This window comes from Schistocerca serialis, chromosome 2 (assembly GCF_023864345.2).
Source record: "Schistocerca serialis cubense isolate TAMUIC-IGC-003099 chromosome 2, iqSchSeri2.2, whole genome shotgun sequence".
In the NCBI taxonomy this organism is placed as follows: domain Eukaryota; kingdom Metazoa; phylum Arthropoda; class Insecta; order Orthoptera; family Acrididae; genus Schistocerca; species Schistocerca serialis.
Genome location: NC_064639.1, coordinates 779,361,566 through 779,379,267, shown reverse-complemented (window position 1 = coordinate 779,379,267; position 17,702 = coordinate 779,361,566). Strand labels below are relative to the sequence as shown.

General features: G+C 41.8%; 1 protein-coding gene across 1 annotated transcript in view; it reads right to left on the bottom strand.

The window, feature by feature from the left end:
* The window catches only part of LOC126456399 (agrin-like), a 335,045-nt gene extending 318,598 nt beyond the window's left edge, over positions 1 to 16,447 (bottom strand). Inside the window, exons 1-2 of the mRNA XM_050092152.1 lie at positions 16,273 to 16,447; positions 2,638 to 2,757 (exon numbers count right to left, since the gene is read on the bottom strand). Of these exons, the coding sequence (XP_049948109.1) occupies positions 2,638 to 2,757; positions 16,273 to 16,447 (295 nt within the window). The remainder of the gene's footprint in view (positions 1 to 2,637; positions 2,758 to 16,272) is intronic.
* Between the last annotated feature and the right edge of the window lie 1,255 nt (positions 16,448 to 17,702).

Genomic DNA, 17,702 nt, shown 5'->3' with positions numbered 1-17,702 from the left:
CACATTCATATTTTCAGGTTCAGGACCCTTCTTGCACGACCATGCACATTTAAAAATGTTTTGTGAATAAAAGTGAACGGCAGTTAACGAAATTTTTTTTTTTTTTTTGTTTTTTTTTTTTCTTTTTTTGTCCATGATGAGTGGTAATATCTGAAATTTGATATTCTCGGCACGCTCTTGATACTACAGATCTCGCTGTGTTGCACATTCTCATGACTACCGCTCCTAGCAATCCTGTACAGATTCCCTCAAGATTTCAGAAGAGGAATGTCCCATGCGACTAGCTCCAACTACCATTCCCCTTCGAAAGTCTGTACCTCTCCCCATGCTGAACACATTATGGAAAATGCTTTGGTTTTGTTAAGATTGCGGTAAAGGATATTGTGAGCTTCTGGACAGCACTTATACATCAGTAGCTATTTAAAAGGTATTTTTTAATAAAAACAAACAGCAAAAAGCAAAATTTTTTTAAACTTTTTGTGGTGGGCATAGAAATAAACATTCCGCCCTATCCCTGCCATGGAGTTAGGCGTTACGAAAAACGCGTTGGTGTTTTTAGGGTAACTGCCGACCGTCTCGTGGGACCAGTTATCCTTCTACGACGCTTCAATGGTGAACCATATTTGCAGTTCCTGCAGGTTCACTCCGACTTTCCCTCTCTCTTTGGTGGTTCAAAGGACAATGTCGCTGCTAGATTATAGTCTCCAGTTCAAAGCCCTCTTGAGAGTGCAGTTAAAACACTGGTATAGATAAAACATCCCTACTTTCTGGTGTATTCTCAAATGTGCTTTCAGTAATTGGAAACTACACAGTTTACCTCCCTAGGAACGTATTTCCGGCCAAATGTCCGCATGACCTTTTCTGCTCATTATCGTCTCAGCGGTCGTTTCCTATAGTTTGCCCCCATTTAACAATATCATCCTGTGTAGTTCCAATAGACCTATGAGTATATAACGCTATAATGGAATAATGGGTAAGTACCATTGTAGTAAAACTACGGGCACACAATATTTTAGTTGAGGCGTCAGTGGACTGAGGTGAAAAAATTGTCATGGGATAGCAATATGCACATATACAGATGGCGGTAGTATCGCGTACACAAGGTATAAAAGAGCAGTGCATTGGCGGAGCTGTCGTTTGTACTCAGGTGATTCATGTGAAAGGATTTTCGATGTGATTATGGCCGCACGAAGGCAATTAACAGACTTTCAAAGCAAAATGGTAGTTGGAGCTAGACGCATGGGACATTCCACTTCGGAAATAGTTAGGGAATCAATAAATAAAAAAAATGCAGTGTGGCTAGGGCCCCCCGTCGGGTAGACCATTCGCTTGGTACAAATCATACGAGTTGACGCCACTATGGCGACTCGCGTGTCGATGGGGATGAAATGATGATAAGGACAACACAACACCCAGTCCCTGAGCGGAGAAAATCTCCGACTTAGCCCAGAATCGAACCCGGGCCGTTAGGTATGACATTCCATCGCGCTGACCGCTGAGCTACCAGGGGTGGACAGCGAATCAATGAGGTGAGATCTATAGTATCAAGAGCGTACCGAGAACATCAAATTTCATATATTACCGCTCATCACGGACAACTCAGTGGAGACGGCCGTCATTTAGCGACCGAGAGCAGTGGCGTGTTCGTAGAGTTGTTACTACTACCAGACAAGCAATATTGCGTGAAATAATCTCAGGAATCAATGTGAGATGTACGATGAAAATATCCGTTAAGAGAGTGCGGCGAAATTTGATGTTAATGGGCGATATAGCAGCAGACGACCGACGCGAGTGCCTCTGCTAACACGACGATATCGCCTGCAGCACCTCTGCTCGGTTCATTACCATGTCGGTTGGACCCTAGACAACTGGAACATCGTGGCCTGGTCAGATGAGACCCGGTTTCAGTTGGTGATATCTGCCGATAGCGTTCGAGTGTGGTACCGACCCCACGAAGCCATGGACGCAAGTTGTCAACAAGGTACTGTGCAAGCTGGTGGTAGCTCCATAATGGAGTTAGCTATGTTTACATGTGTCATTGACTGGAAATTGTTATGTTCGGCTACTTGGAGAAACCATTTGCAGCCATTCGTGGACTTCATGTTCTCAAACAACGATGGAATTTTTGTGGATAACAGTGACGTGCCACTGGGCCATATGTGGTCGCGATAGGTTTGAAGAACATCTGGACAATTCGAGAGAACGGTTTGGCCATACAGATCGCACAATGAGAATCCCATCGTACATTTGTACTACATAGTTCAGATATCCATTCGTGCAGAAAATCCTTTACGGGCAACAATTTCGCAATTATACAGAGGCAGCGTGGCTCAATATTTCTGCAGGTGACTTTCAACGACTTGTTGAGTCCATGCCACGTCTAGTTGGTGCACTCCACCGGGCAAAAGGAGGTCCGAAATGATATTAGGAGGTATCTCGTGACCGAGCTGTAATAATTTGAAGTGACAGTAGCGAAACTGGATATTGTAAAGATGGGAAACTGGGTATTTTAAAGTTGTAGTAGAGAAATTGGACCTGTACAGTTGCTTGTAAAGACCTGCTGTTGAGCAGAGCCGTAGGTAGAGTTTCAGCAGAGCTGCGAGTGCACGCAGTTGCAGTAGGTGGGTGAGTACGTACAGTTGTAGTAGAGCAGGATGCCCGAGATGAGGACGAAGATGACGAGCAGCAGCACCAACAGCAGCAGCAGCATTGTGGGCCGCCACCAGCCCGCGCTGCCTTCGCTGCTCGCCTCCGCCCCTGCGACAACACCACACCACACTGCACACTTTGTCAGCTAGGCAAGTCTACACATTTTCTTGTACAAGCACCACAAAGTTGGTGAATTTACTGTCCTGCACCTAGTTCAAACAGTATGTCTTCATTGAGTATATCTGGATGTCCTACAGGGTGAGCGCAAAGTCTTTCCCTGATTATAACAATTTATCACAGGATAACTGTTTGACATAATAATTTAAAGTTTATGCCGTTACGTAGGTTAGTGTTACTAGTGTTTGTCAGACCACTTACGTTAGTAAACCTCAACGCGTGCTCCCTTGGTAGCGCGGAGAATGTCTAGGCGGCATTCCAGTTCCCGCCAGGTGTTTCGTAATATGTGTTCTGTCACAGTACTCACAGCAGCTTGTATCCTAGCCTTGAGTTCGTCGACGTCAGCAACTGGTGTGACGAAGATTCTGTCCTTGATATAGCCCCAGAAAGAAAGTCAAGGGGCGTAATGTGTGGAGAGCGGGGTGGCCAGGGTCTTGGACCTTTCCTTCCAATCCACCGATCCGGACATTACACCTCTCCAGACATTACGCCTCTTGACTACTTTGTCTGGGCCTATACCAAGGACAGAGTCTTCGTCACACCAGTTGCTGAAGTCGACGAACTCAAGGTTAGGATACAAGTTGCTGTGGGTACTGTGACAGAACAACTGGAATACCGCCTCGACATCCTCCGAGCTACCACGGGATCACGTGTTGAGGTTTACTAACGTAAGTGGTCTTAAAAACACTAGTAACACTAATCTATATAATGGCATAAAGTTTAAATTATTATGTCAAACAGTTATTCTGTGATAAATTGTTATAATCAGGGCAAGACTTTGTGCTCACCCTGTACATAATAAAACCATACGGAAGAGACATATGCAACACTATTATAACGTTATATCATTAATACTTATTTTAAAATTTCAAAATTGTGTATACCATTGGCCCATACATCTATTAAGTGCTGTGACGGTAAGTGGGCCTGTTAACAAAAGCATAAATATTGAAACAATGGCGATAAACAGCAGAGACAACAATAGTCCTTATCCAGTCACGAACTAGCTGAACTATGGCTTGAGATTACCTAGTCCAGAACACAACTGAATCAGTGGAGCATACTCAGTCTATTTATATGGTAGGCACAAAGTTGTAATGTATGTACAGAATAGCATTGAAGTCCTTGCATTCAAGACTGGCGTATTACATTGTCAGTAGTACATACAATTTTCGTAAAAGTATCACAACAAAAATTAGGTACTATAGTACGTATGTGGTGTCTGTTCTTTAGGACATATATGGAAGAACAGACATCATTTTGATAATGCAGTCACTATGAATCAACACAAAGAGGGATTAAAGACATTAGCTGCCAGTGAGCATTGGTTTATATCAATGGAGCAAGTTGAAAATTTGTGGCAAGCTGGGATTCAAACCTAGCTCTCTTGCTTACAAGGCAAATGTGCTGACTACTACATCATCCGAACACAGTAGTGACCACAACCGCACAGACAACCCTAAAACACCTCCTATCAGACCCAAATTCTCTGCTTGTACTTATTACGATACATCATATAATTATTATATGAAAAGTATGGTACCTATAAAACTGGTACACCAGCTAGCCTCTGTCTTCTTGAAACAGATGCACAACCATTACATCACATAAAACAAATTCGTACACTACGTTGTAAATATTTAAATGCATTATGTAACAAACATGGTATCTTGAACATGGTCACTGCTACAATACGTATATAGCGTTGACGTTATAAATTATCAAGGACGTATTGTTGGAAAAGGCCTAGAGACACGGGAAGGTTCCAGCTGAATCACACCACGGTCAGACAGAGATTATGTAATCAGACATTGATTATAAGGCGTACACAGGGGAAGTAAATACTCAGTCAGACTGATGAAAAATAGAGTAAGTTTTAAGAAAATCACCCAGAAGAATGAGGTGGTAAAGAAGAAGGACACTGAAGTATAGTGGAATGATGATATTGCTATAATGACTGCAAAAGGTACTTCTCTTGAAGAGGAGTGGGACATCTCTCAAACGGACAATCGCAGAACTTGGACAGATAAGGATAGGCACAAGGAAGGTAACTGCGAAGAAGCCTTGGATAACAGAAGATATACTTCAGATGATCGACAAAGAAGAAAGTACAAAATTGCTCAGCAAAAGAGAAGTACACAGTAGTATAAGTGAATTACGTATGATATAAGCAGTAAGTGCAGGAAAGCTAAAGCGAAAAGGCTGCAGGCAACACGTGAAAAAATCGACAAAGACATGGTCGTCTGAAGGACAGTTTCAGCATAAGTCAAATCAGCGTTCGGGGAAATTAACAGCAAAGGCGTCAAGAAAAAACCACAGGAGCATTTGCACTGCTAAACGTAGAGAACAGACCGTATAGGTGGAAAGAGTATTTGGAAGGCGTCTATAAGGGGGAGTAACTGTCAGACGACGAGATAAACTAAGAAAGGGGAGTCGATAGGGAAGAGACAGGGGAAGCAATATTAGGGAGGATATAACAGAGCTTTCAAAGACTGCCGATGAAATATGGTGGAAAGCATACTAAACATTGCTTCGCAATTTCTAAAATTATTGGAGGAAGCGGCAACCAAATGACAACTCATATGGTGGAAAGTATACATAACATTGCTTCGCAATTTCTAAAATTATTGGAGGAAGCGGCAACCAAATGACAACTCAAGTTATTTTGTACATTCTGTGCGTCTAGAGACCTACCATTAGGCTTACCGAATGCATGTAAGTGCGAGAACTATTGTACAACCAGATTATGGGTACATTCATCTAATTTGCCATTAAAATTAATACACAGAATAGTGGAAAAGAAAATAGTGGATTTGTTAGATGATGATCAGTTCGGCTTTCGGAAAGGTAAAGGCGCAAGAGAGGGAGTTATCACGTTGGGCTTGGTAATCGAAGAAAGACTTTCAGAAATCAAGACACGTTCACAGAAAAACCATTCGTCAATGTAAAATAGTCCACGATGTCCAGAATTTTCAGGAAAAAGGGTGTATGCTAGAGGAAAGAAGGGTAATATATAACATAAAAAAGAACGAAAAACGCAAAGTAAGAATGGAAGAACGAAGTGATAGAATAACGAAGGTTGTAAGATAGGGACGCAGCCTTTCTCCCTCATTGTTCAATCTATGCATCGAAGAAGCTGTGACGAAGTTAAAGGAAAGGTTCACCTGTCGGATTAAATTTCAGAGTGGAAACGTATCACTGATGAGCTTCGCTCATGACTTCGTTATCCTCAGTGAAAGTTAAGAAAAGCTACGGAACCAGCTGAATGGAGGAAACGTTATAAAATATGACAGTAAAAATTTGTGCCTGACCGGAACGCGAATACGAATTTGCCACTCACGCGAACTGTCGCTGTAACCTCTTTGTCTATCGCTGCACGACGCACGCTCAGACACAAACTGCCACATGCCGTCGTTCCTGCTTCACAACCCGTAATCATACAGACATTATGTAATTCCCATACAGGGGACACGTTATGTAATTCCCGTAGATGTGAGCACATTTTAATTTAACTCATTGTCGGATACTGTCGGATAAATACGATATTGCAGTGGTTGTGTTGTTAAGAAGAACAATGCCCTGTTCTTAACAACACAGGCATTGGAGCCTCATTTCATATGGAACGTTATAATGACACACGCTATGAATTTAACGTAAAGTGAAGAAAAACGACAGTAATGGAGTATAGCAGAAATGAGACTAGCGATAAACATGGCTGGCATTACAGTTGTTGACCACGAATACTAGATGCTTATATGGATATGGTGTCTGGTCTTTCGGACATGTCCTCTGTGGTCTCGGTGGCTCAGATGTATAGAGCGTCTGCCATGTAAGCAGGAGATCCCGGGTTCGAGTCCCGGTCAGGGCACACATTTTCACCTGTTCCCTTTGATATATATCAACGCCCGTCAGCAGCTGAAGGTATTAATATATAATTCTAATTACGAATACTAGAAGTGAAGGAATTATCTCACCTTACAAACAAAATTGCACATGACGGACAAAGCAAGAAGGATATAAAAAACAGAACAGCACAAAGAGAGCATTCTTTGCCAAAAGAAAGCTACTAGTATCTAAGGTCGGACTTCGTTTGAGGGAGAAATTTCTGACAATGTACGTTTGAAGCGCTATACGAACGTGAATCGTGGACAGTGTGGGAACTATAAAAGGAGAAAATCGAAAAGGGTTTGGGAGGTGGTGTTTGTAAGGTGTCAGGCAAATCCAACACCTCCCATGAAAACCCTGACATGATAAGCAAATCCAGTAGTATGGCACATAGCTCCGAATAAATCGTGACATTAAATTAACCAAAGCAATTCGAGTAACGAGTGAGCAAAGGGAATACCACAGACTAACACAAGAATGCCTAAATGCATGTCATACCTTCCCACCGTGATACAGACGCAGTTCCGAGGAGAGAAACGAGAACAGAAGCCGAGAGCAGAACCGTGTTAAGCTGGAAGGCCCTACAATAAGGGAGGGACACCCACGTTGCCAGCTAACCTCTAGGACCAACCCCAGCCCATGTTAAAAGCTAGAGCCCTCCAGAAGAACAGTATAGATCTTACGATAACACTAAAAGGACCACCCCAGCCACAAGTTTTTAGCGTGAGGTTTTTTCGCGTTTCTGTTACGTCAGGACCACCCCCCCCCCCCCCCCCCCCCCCCAGCCCATGTTAAAAGATAGAGCCCTCCAGAAGAACAGTATAGATCTTACGATAACACTAAAAGCACCACACCAGCTGCAAGTTTTAGCGTGAGACTTTTTCGCGTCTCTGTTACGTTGCAAACTTTAAAAACATTGCCCCACCACAAAAAGTATAACGTTCCTCATTGGATGGACAGAATTTTTATAGGTGGAGCTTAAGGTTAACTTTGAGACCCTGATTGGTCAGATGAAAACACAGCCAGATAGTTTTTTTAAACCAACTTCGGTAAATTGTAGTAAGGAGAAGTTAGGGGAGAGTTGCTTCCGAGACGGCGAGGTGAGCGGAGCCGTGCTGTCCGCCGCTCCCTGACGAACACCGACAAGGTAATGAACGTACACGATGCCGCATAACAGCGCATAAAGCTTCACTCAGAACTGCAGAAGTCTCATCTGTTACACCCCCTTTTTGCGTAATACTAGTGTCGATCGTCAATTAAAGCTCATGGTATTCACATTTGCCACTTGAAGTAAAAATCTGAAACGCGATGATTTTTCTGTTATATAGTTATTGAGAAGCCACATCAGCCACTGTAATTTACGACAAGTTAGATAAGTAATTAAAGATAACCTAGGGTCACTGTAGACCATTTTGATAGTTTTCTCTTTTGTGAAACTGAATTTAAACCTAGATTATAAATGTGATATGGCATAGGTCATCCTTCAATCCATTGTAGAACTTGGAAACCCATTCAGGGAATATTCGTTCACATTTTTGTTGAATGCAGTTGGTTTTTACCATCCTGTATTAAAACATTTCCTTTTATCAATAGTGCAATTTATAAACAATATTTTGTGAGTAGAATAAAATTTCCAATGGTAAACTTAACTGCTTTTTCGACGTTATTTTACCAACTAACTAAAAATAGGAAAGCCTTGAACCCTTCCACTAAATTTAGTTAGTATTAAGATTCTTTTACAGGGAGTGCAGTGGAGCTGACGCTGAAATCATTAAGTATTTTGGTTATATCATCGCTAGTCTCACTGAACTCTTCTGAACTCTACATGTCATGTGTGGTCTGGCGTCTCCTTACCAGCAACGGGTCCCAGGATCAAACTAGTCAATTCCCCAAAAAACACGCTCAGAGCGTCGTTGCGGGAAAGTGGTAGGGAGACACGATATAAAACAAACAGACACCACGCAGAATGTTAGATGTTGTAGAAGGATTTTGAAAATTAGATGGACTCATAAGGAACAATGAGTTCCTCTGCAGAATTGGTTAGAACGGAAAAGCGTGGAAAACTTCGACAAGAGGGAACGACAGGATTATAGGCCACATTAAGATATCAAGGAATAACGTCCGTGGTATTTGAGGGATCTGTAGAGGATGACAAGTGTAGCAACCAGTTTTGCCGCCAGGTAAACGGGATGTAGAGCACGCCACTTACTGGGAGCTAGTAGCGTGATAAATACTCAGTAGTATAAAATACGCGACTATCACAATAATACATCAGGATGATATATGTTTAGATGTTATAAACAGAGAAAACTACGTATAATATAAAAGAAAGATGTATAAAAGATATAGAATGATACAATAAATGTAGCATACAATGAATAAAACGATCATTAATGGGAATAATGATAAAGGAAAATAAATTTCAAATTCTTACTTAGGTATTGTAGCGTGCAGGATTCTGCAAAACAGAATAGAGCCGTCTGCCGTGCTATTAGTAACGAAGTACAGAGTCCATAAAGGAAAGAGAAAAACAACGTTAACGAAATGTAAGTGAACGGAAACGTGAACCAAAACATCATATAATTGCGAGAAATGGCTTAACGTCGTTAAAGAAGCTTTTGTTTGTTAACTGTAGTTGTACAAAATGAAGCCGTCGTAAATGGCGGTATGTCTAAAGATCTCAAGTTCTTCCAAGACGTCAAGTTTCAGCCATTTCTTCTCTCTATGTAGAACCGTCATTTCGTCTACTCTTTTTTGGATTGTGTCCAGATGTTAATAAATACTCCACGAAAATAGAAACATATATTCCTTATATCTTGTGTTAAATGCCCCACCGGTTTGCCTTTAATAAAGGATATAAAGCCTCATTAGTGGAAAACATTTTCGAAGCGAAAACTAATAAAAATTACTACTCTAGTTAACTGTCTGAATGGGGATGGATATAAAGGAATAAGTATTTCAATACTTTACTTAAGTAATGTATCATATAGGATTCAGGGGACTGATGACCTCAGATGTTAAGTCCCATAGTGCTCAGCGCCATATAGGATTCAGCGTCAAGAAAGACGGGTGTAAGGTGGTTTTCTCCACGAATAACAATCTACAAACAAATTCAACCCATAATTTAAAAACTTCAAATGAACCTGGAAATGTCTCAAGAATTCACAAAATTCTTGCGGATACGCTTAGTGGTACTGAAATGGATTATACATAAACTTGTGCAAACCAGTTGGTTGTATATTTTATTTATTGACATACTATCATGTCCTATTACTGTTTACTCTCGTGTTCTCTTTCGTAGCTGCCTTATTCAATCTGAACTTTTGTTCTTTAGATTTGACTTTGTCATACTTGCCATACACTTTGTTGTGGTTCAAATGGTGCAAATGGCTCTGAGCACTATGGGACTCAACTGCTGAGGTCATCAGTCCCCTAGAACTTAGAACTAGTTAAACCTAACTAACCTAAGGACATCACAAACATCCATGTCCAAGGCAGGAGTCGAACCTGCGACCGTAGCGGTCTTGCGGTTCCAGACTGCAGCGCCTTTAACCGCACGGCCACTTCGGCCGGCTACACTTTGTTGTCTACTTCAGTATCTATGTTAATCGATTGCTACTTTCTTCTTCTTCCGCACCTACGTCCGTTGATTCATTTTTAAAGTTGTATATCTTCTCGTTGTTAGCTTAACTATCACAAAGCACATTTCTTATTTGTCACTGAAGAACCGTTTTAAGGTTTTGTCCACATATTGCATTAAAATTCCCAATGTTCTGCGTAAACTTGATTTATTTCATAAGGATATCTTTACTTTTGATGAAAACCATTGCTGTTTTGTCTGACATTACTTCAATATCAGTTATAAATGAAATCCTAATGTGTATTTTAAAAGTCCGATCAGTGATTAACGTCAAGTTCTACATAAAAGAAAACTTTCTGGCTTACAAATATTGAATTAGACGCTGATCTGTAAGTACATTTCTATTTCATTATAAAAACCTCAATGAACAGTATTATGTCTACAACTTAGATGTGCAAACGATAACTTACGGGTGCAAATGAAAAAATTTCATGTAATATTTCATGACACCCACTGAAGATGCATTGTAACTAAGGCGAAACGCGTCTGGGTGCACAAGTTAAATGATGAAAACTTTTTTGTAGCATGCAAAGGCGTTTCACATTTGAACTACTGAAAATCAATTAGTATGTTGCAATATGCAGTTGAAGTACATTTTGTCGGACGACAATTAAAACGGGAAGAACAATCAATGTTCCACCAGCGACTGAGTTACTATTGCTGGTAACATTGGTAATTATTCCTGTTTTCCTCTTAGAAACCAGTATTTTAAAGGGAAAAGTAAAACAACTATCTGTGTCAATTAGTTTTAGTTTCTTTGACGAAGCGGTTCTAAGACCTACACTCTCGTCTTCTGGAGAATCAATAGGTTACATCAGCATTTCTTTTCCTAGGATATAGTCAGCTGTCTGCCTTACGCTTGACTTCAATACATATTATTACTTATTATTATGTCACTTTTAATCATAATGCTGTAAGGCCCAGCAAAGAGCGCGCTGCATGTCATTTGTACTAGCGAATATCGCATAAACACTAAACAAAAACAAATCAGAGGTCTTACAAGCATACAAGGTATTCTTTTCTATACCAGTACGTTCTTTGATGTATTTCTGTTTTGTGTTTACGTGTAGCATTCAGCGATACAATTTTTACGTATAACGACATGCACTGTCCTTTTGCTGGGACTTTGTGTAGATAATTTCGTAGCTCTTAATAATGTATGACTTCACTGTTATGTTATGATAGCAAGTGACTCACAGAAACCACATCCAGGAAAAGAAATACTGATTTAAACCTTTGATTCATATTAAGATGGAGATATAGCCCCATAAAACGCGTTGTGGAATAAAGTGAACCTGACTGAACCAGACAATTGCTTTGATTTGTCTTTCTTATCATAAACAGTCACAATTTCCATATTACAATCCCACATTGACTAAATACAAACTAATTTGTAGTTCTTCATCGGCGAGAGCATAAATTTTCAATTTAAGTTACTTTATGTTTACACATCCTTTCACCATAAGAACATTGTCCAAATAGACTGTTTTAAGGTGTTCATTGGGGAAACCAATTGTTTTCGGACCTATGTTCATGAAGATTATTTGCTTGTTTCACTGTCCTCTACTAGCACCTTTCATTTGTACCTATAATAGTCAAACGTATTGTACATTGTGATGTAATTAAGCCTGATACCCATTCTGAAGGCACTAATACCACTGGGTACCTATGATTTCATTGATAAGTAGATAAGTTGGTACAAAACTACGTTAACTAAAATGTATTATTTTGTGCATAACTATTTATATTTTATGAGGATATTTTTTATTAGGATGTTTTTTGAAGTTTTAATATGAAAATCTCTAAATCTATTGTACCAAGTTACGCTAAATTTTGTATCAGTTAACCGGAACAATATTTTTGCCAACTACTTAAATCATTTAAACCTGTATGTCTCAGATGTCATCTTTGTGCTTGGTCTTGCTGGCACTTGGCGGGAAGAGTGGTTGCATGATGGAGGATTGGAAAGGCTGTTGTATAAGATAGTAATGTTTAGTTGCGGAAAGATGAATCACGTGGAAACTTTTGTGAAACATATCATGCGAACCAGTTGTCTACGATTTTATGGACACAGAAGCCTGAAGAAGAAACTGTTCTATTTGATGTTTAACAAATCATCAACTCAATAACATGCAGTTCAAATACTATAGTTCTTTGTACAGACAAACCTGGAGATCTAAGACATACTGTGATAAGAAGGCAACGAGGCCAACTTCAAGACAATCAGGTCAATAACAAGTTGTATTTCAGTAAAGTGAACATGCCCTTCAATGACATTTCCTCCAGGATAATGACGAACGTCTGCTGCAAGGACGTTGTTAATGTGATGCATTACAAGCTACACATGTTTGGTGGGCTGCTTCTGTATCTATCTATTTAAAATATAAATGAGAATCACGACGGAATTAGTTACTAAACTTTAAGATTTTTATTTATTTTTTAGTTTATTATTATTAAACTGCGTTTCAGAACTTCACTCCATGAACAGATGGCATATCAGATATTTAGTACAGATGTATTTCTCCTGAGAAACCAATGATGGCAGCAAAGCTTACGAAGTGAACGTAAAAAATAAAATAAAAGTAAAAGACGTTACTATTTAGTGATTGGTTACGTTATCCTTTATTCGTTTATAATAAAAATCACTTATGTTGACAACGCAATAGGAATCTTGCGTACCGCCAGGCCCGCAACAGGATTAACAGGATTACTTCCCGTGGGGAAAGGCGTGGGATGGGGGGGGGGGGGGGGGGGGGGGGAGCGGAGGCAAATCGGAAAGCTAGTTTTACCAACTGTGACTTTTTTCACGTATTACAATGTAAATACAGATTCGAAAATCCTTTTCATAGGTCAGACAGACGGACATGAACTGAATTGCTGTTTTCATTCATCTTAAATGATCCACAAAAGTGTTGACAGCTCAAATTTCCGCAAAACTACTGGATAAATATTTCTTTAATTTACAGCAGTGTCATTGCAGCGTTCAGTAGAAAAGTAGATTCCCCGAACAATTCGAAGAAACTATCAGAAGATTGCGAAGTAAGGTCAATTCGTCGAAGGGATTCAGCGAAAATTTAAATTATAACGTCTGCGTTCACATTAACATGTTGGATAATGGACAGCTGTGCCAGTCTACTGAGCCTGCCTTCTTTCTTTTGTCGAGTGCAAGTAATTCTTCAATCGCCTCAGGCAGTTAATACTTTACTCACAACTACCGGTTGATACAGGAAGGGACTAAATATTTGAAGCAGTGATGTGTTCGAATGTTTTCTACATGAAAGGCACTTATTTACTTGACACAGGTTTTCGAACAAAGATAACAACGTTGAGTCTATTCTCTTCGGTTCCGAAGTGGCCTATATTATTCCTTGCACTGCAAAGTAGGGCACTGATACTGGAGGCAAAGGAACCTAATTAACTCAACCCTATCCTTGGAAGATCTGTTTTGAGCTACACAGAAATCTTTACGCAAACAAAGATTTAGTAATGCTATGAAACTGTTCACCATCTACTTTTCTCTACAGGAGTTGAAGCCCCATATAGTTTCGTGAATTTTCCTCTGCTCTTTTTCACCAACGTCTTTGCTCCTGAAACTCCTTTCACTTGACTTTAAATCATTATCAAGAATGAACAACACGAAGAAAGCATTTTGTTACTAGTATCTAGTATAAGCCCAAACATGTCGGGGGCAGGGAGTGACACCTGGTCCTCGAGTCAACCCCCCTCCCCCCCGACCTCCCGCCCTCCAGTGCGTGCGGGCCTCCTAACTGCTTCACCCCTTTAATTTAGACAGACTCTTGATAACCTTAGGTTGCTCTAACCGCTAAATGCCCCATTGAAATGCTTTCTTGATTGTTGCCGCAACTCAAGAATAGAAGATAATCTACATCTACATGTACGTGATTAGTCTGCTATTCACAATAAAGTGCCTGGCAGAGGGTTCAATGAACCACCTTATGCTGTCTCTCTACCGTTCCACTCTCGAACGCCACGCGGTAAAAACGAGCATTTAAATTTTTCCGTGCGAGCCCTGATTTCTCTTATTTTATCGTGATGATCATTTCTCCCTATGTAGGTGGGTGCCAACAGAACGTTTTCGCAATCGGAGGAGAAAACTGGTGATTGAAATTTCATGAGAAGATCCCGTCGCAACGAAAAACGCCTTTGTTTTAATGATTGCCACTCCAATTGACGTATCATGTCTGTGGCACTATCTCCCCTATTTCGCGATAATACAAAACGAACTGCCCTTCTCTGTACTTTTTCGATGTCATCCGTCAGTCGCACCTGATGCGGATCCCACACCTCACAGCAGCGCTCCACAATAGGGCGGACAAGCGTGGTGTAAGCAGTCTCTTTAGTAGACCTGTTGCACCCTCTAAGTGTTCTGCCAGTGAATCGTAGTCTTTGGTTTGCTCTACCCACAATATTATCTATGTGATCGTTCTAATTTACGTTATTTTAATTGTAATCCGTAAGTATTTAGTTGAATTTACAACCCTCAGATTTGTGTGACTTATGGCGTAATCGAAATTTAGATGATTTATTTTAGTACTCATGTCAATAACTTCGCACTTTTCTTTATTCAGGGTCAAATGACACTTTAAGCACCATACAGATATTTTATCTAAATCATTTTGCAAGTCGTTTTGATCATCTGATGACCTTACATGACGGTAAATGACAGAATCATCTGCAAACAATCTAAGACGGCTACTCAGATTGTCTCCTATGTCGTTAATATAGATCAGGAACAATAGGGGGCCTATAACACTTCCTTGGGGGACGCCGAATATTACTTCTGTTTTGCCGGCCTGGATGGCCGAGCGGTTCTAGGCGCTACAGTCTGGAACCGCGCGACCGCTACTGTCGCAGGTTCGAATCCTGCCTCGGGCGTGGATGTGTGTGATGTCCTTAGGGTAGTTACATTTAAGTAGTTCTAAGTTTTAGGGGACTGATGACCTCAGAAGATAAGTCCCATTGTGCTCAGAGCCATTTGAACCAACTTGTGTTTAACTCGATGACTATCCGTCTTTTACTACGAACTGTGACCTTTCTGACGGGAAATCACGAATCCAGTCGCACAACTGTGGCGATACTCCGTAGGCACGCAGTTTGATTAGAAGACGTTTGTGAGGAACGGTGTCGAAAGCCTTCTGGAAGTCTAAACTGTGGAATCACTTATTCCCAGTTGACTATGTAATTTTTTGGATAGAGGAAGGTCGACAGAAAAGACTAGATATACATGCTACGCCTTGTTGATAGCTGGGAGCAGGATTTATTGTCTCATTAAACCAGTTGGGCGTCCAGCCGCCTATGGTTATATGGCTGGTCCTTTTTTTATCACAGAAAGTACTTTTAAAATATACCTAACCAGGTTTGCAGGGCTTTTGGCCATCGTGAGTGGCCGCAAGATAGGTAACTTCTGGCCACTCTGGATATTGGTCGTTCCTGCCACGTGGAGGAGGACCAGTGTGTCGATTTTTGCTCTTATTTACTATTGGATATTAACAGATTGTGGCAACGGCCTTGCCGCAGTGGATACACCGGTTCCCGTGGCATTAACGGAGTTAAGCGCTGCCGGGCGTGGCCGGCACTTGGATGGGTGACCATCCAGCCGCCATGCGCTGTTGCCATTTTTCGGGGTGCACTCAGCCTCGTGATGCCAACTGAGGAGCTACTCGACCGACTAGTAGGGGCTCAGGTCAAAGAAAAACCAACATTAACGACCGGGAGAGCGGTGTGCTGACCACAAGCCCCTCCTATCCGCATCCTCATCTGAGAACGACACGGCGGTCGGATGGTCCCGATGGGCAACTTGTGGCCTGCAGACGGAGTGCTTAATTAACAAATTGGTTTGACATAGGTTTTTCAGATTATTAACATAGCACAGGCAGCAGGAGAGTGTGGTGCGCGCTTACCTGCTCGTGGCTTGCAGCAGCAGCAACAGCAGCAACACGAGCAGCAGCCGCCGCCACCGCCGCCGCCGCCGTCCTCCTTGCTGCCGGCGCCGTCTCCGCCCCCGGCTGCTGCCTCCGCGTCGGGCACGCCGTGGCCCTTCTTGAGCACGGCGGAGGCGGGCGCGTCCCCGTCCATGTTGACGACGACGACCGCGGCGCGCGGCCGGCCTGCCACCGCCGCCGCCGCCAGGAAGCCGTCGTCGTCGTCGTCATCCTGGCCGCCGCCGCCGCCCCCGTAGCCCGCGCCGTGCTGCGAGTACCAGCTGGGCAGCCGGCCGCGGCCGCGCGCCTCCGACACCGTGGTCGCCACGGCGATCACCACCAGCCGCCTCCGGGCGCCGACTCCCTACTTGTCACCGCCTGCCAAGTGTCAGTCTCCACCGCGTTCATCGAGACGAGTCCAGACAGGCTGTCACTTGCAGGGGTCACACCGCGAATGTATATCCACAAGGAAACCACCCTTTCGCTTGAAATCTGCCACTCGTATTTACTGGGCGTCATATTACTAAACTGCGCGATCACATTTGTATCATCACAGAAGGTCCAGCCACCTGCAGGTCTCCTGAAATGTTATAGAACGTTCGTATAGCCAATCGGTTTGCGTCACGTGCGAGATGTGCTTCGTGAAATGCAGTCGTACCTCCCGTAAAACTCCCTACCGTGTCACATCGATTCAGTTAGCCTTCCCTCCTGTTTCGCACACCACATGCTTTGCCATATATGCTGTTAGGCACTATTGTTTGGCTACACTTCACTGACAAGTACTGGAGGCAAAGGGTCCATTACTATGCACGTACCACTACACACGTGACTGAAACTGCACACGACTGAGATTGCTTGGAGGAACATCAAGATAAAACATTCATCTACATTACAGTGTATAATTTTGGACAAATTTACACATTTTCTAACCTGGAATTCCCATGACAACCCTACTCAAAATAATACTGTATTCTGTTATCGCAGCGGAGTAACTAGAAGATTTAGTTTCAAATATATAACTTCCCGTAGGCTGTGCCTTTTAATTTGCGACCTGTCAACATCTCCAATATAAAGCCTTTATTTCTTTACTAATAACGGATCCCCTATAGCCGAGTATATCTAAGCGGAACTTAATCATGAAATGCTCACTTTCATCAAATCCAGTACTCCGTACAATTCAAATGAAAATTGAAAATCGTAAACGGATCGGCCGTTTCCTTAACTGACGGGTTCTTTACATATTTTCTCCTCGAACTTTGAGATAATTTATTGAAATCATTTTCACTTAAGTATTAAATAGGATAAAAATTTAAAATATTTTATTGGAAGTTCTTTTTTCAAACTCCCGGCACTGAACACTTCAAAAATCTAAACTGATACATCTTCCATTATCTACGATATCCCTGGCT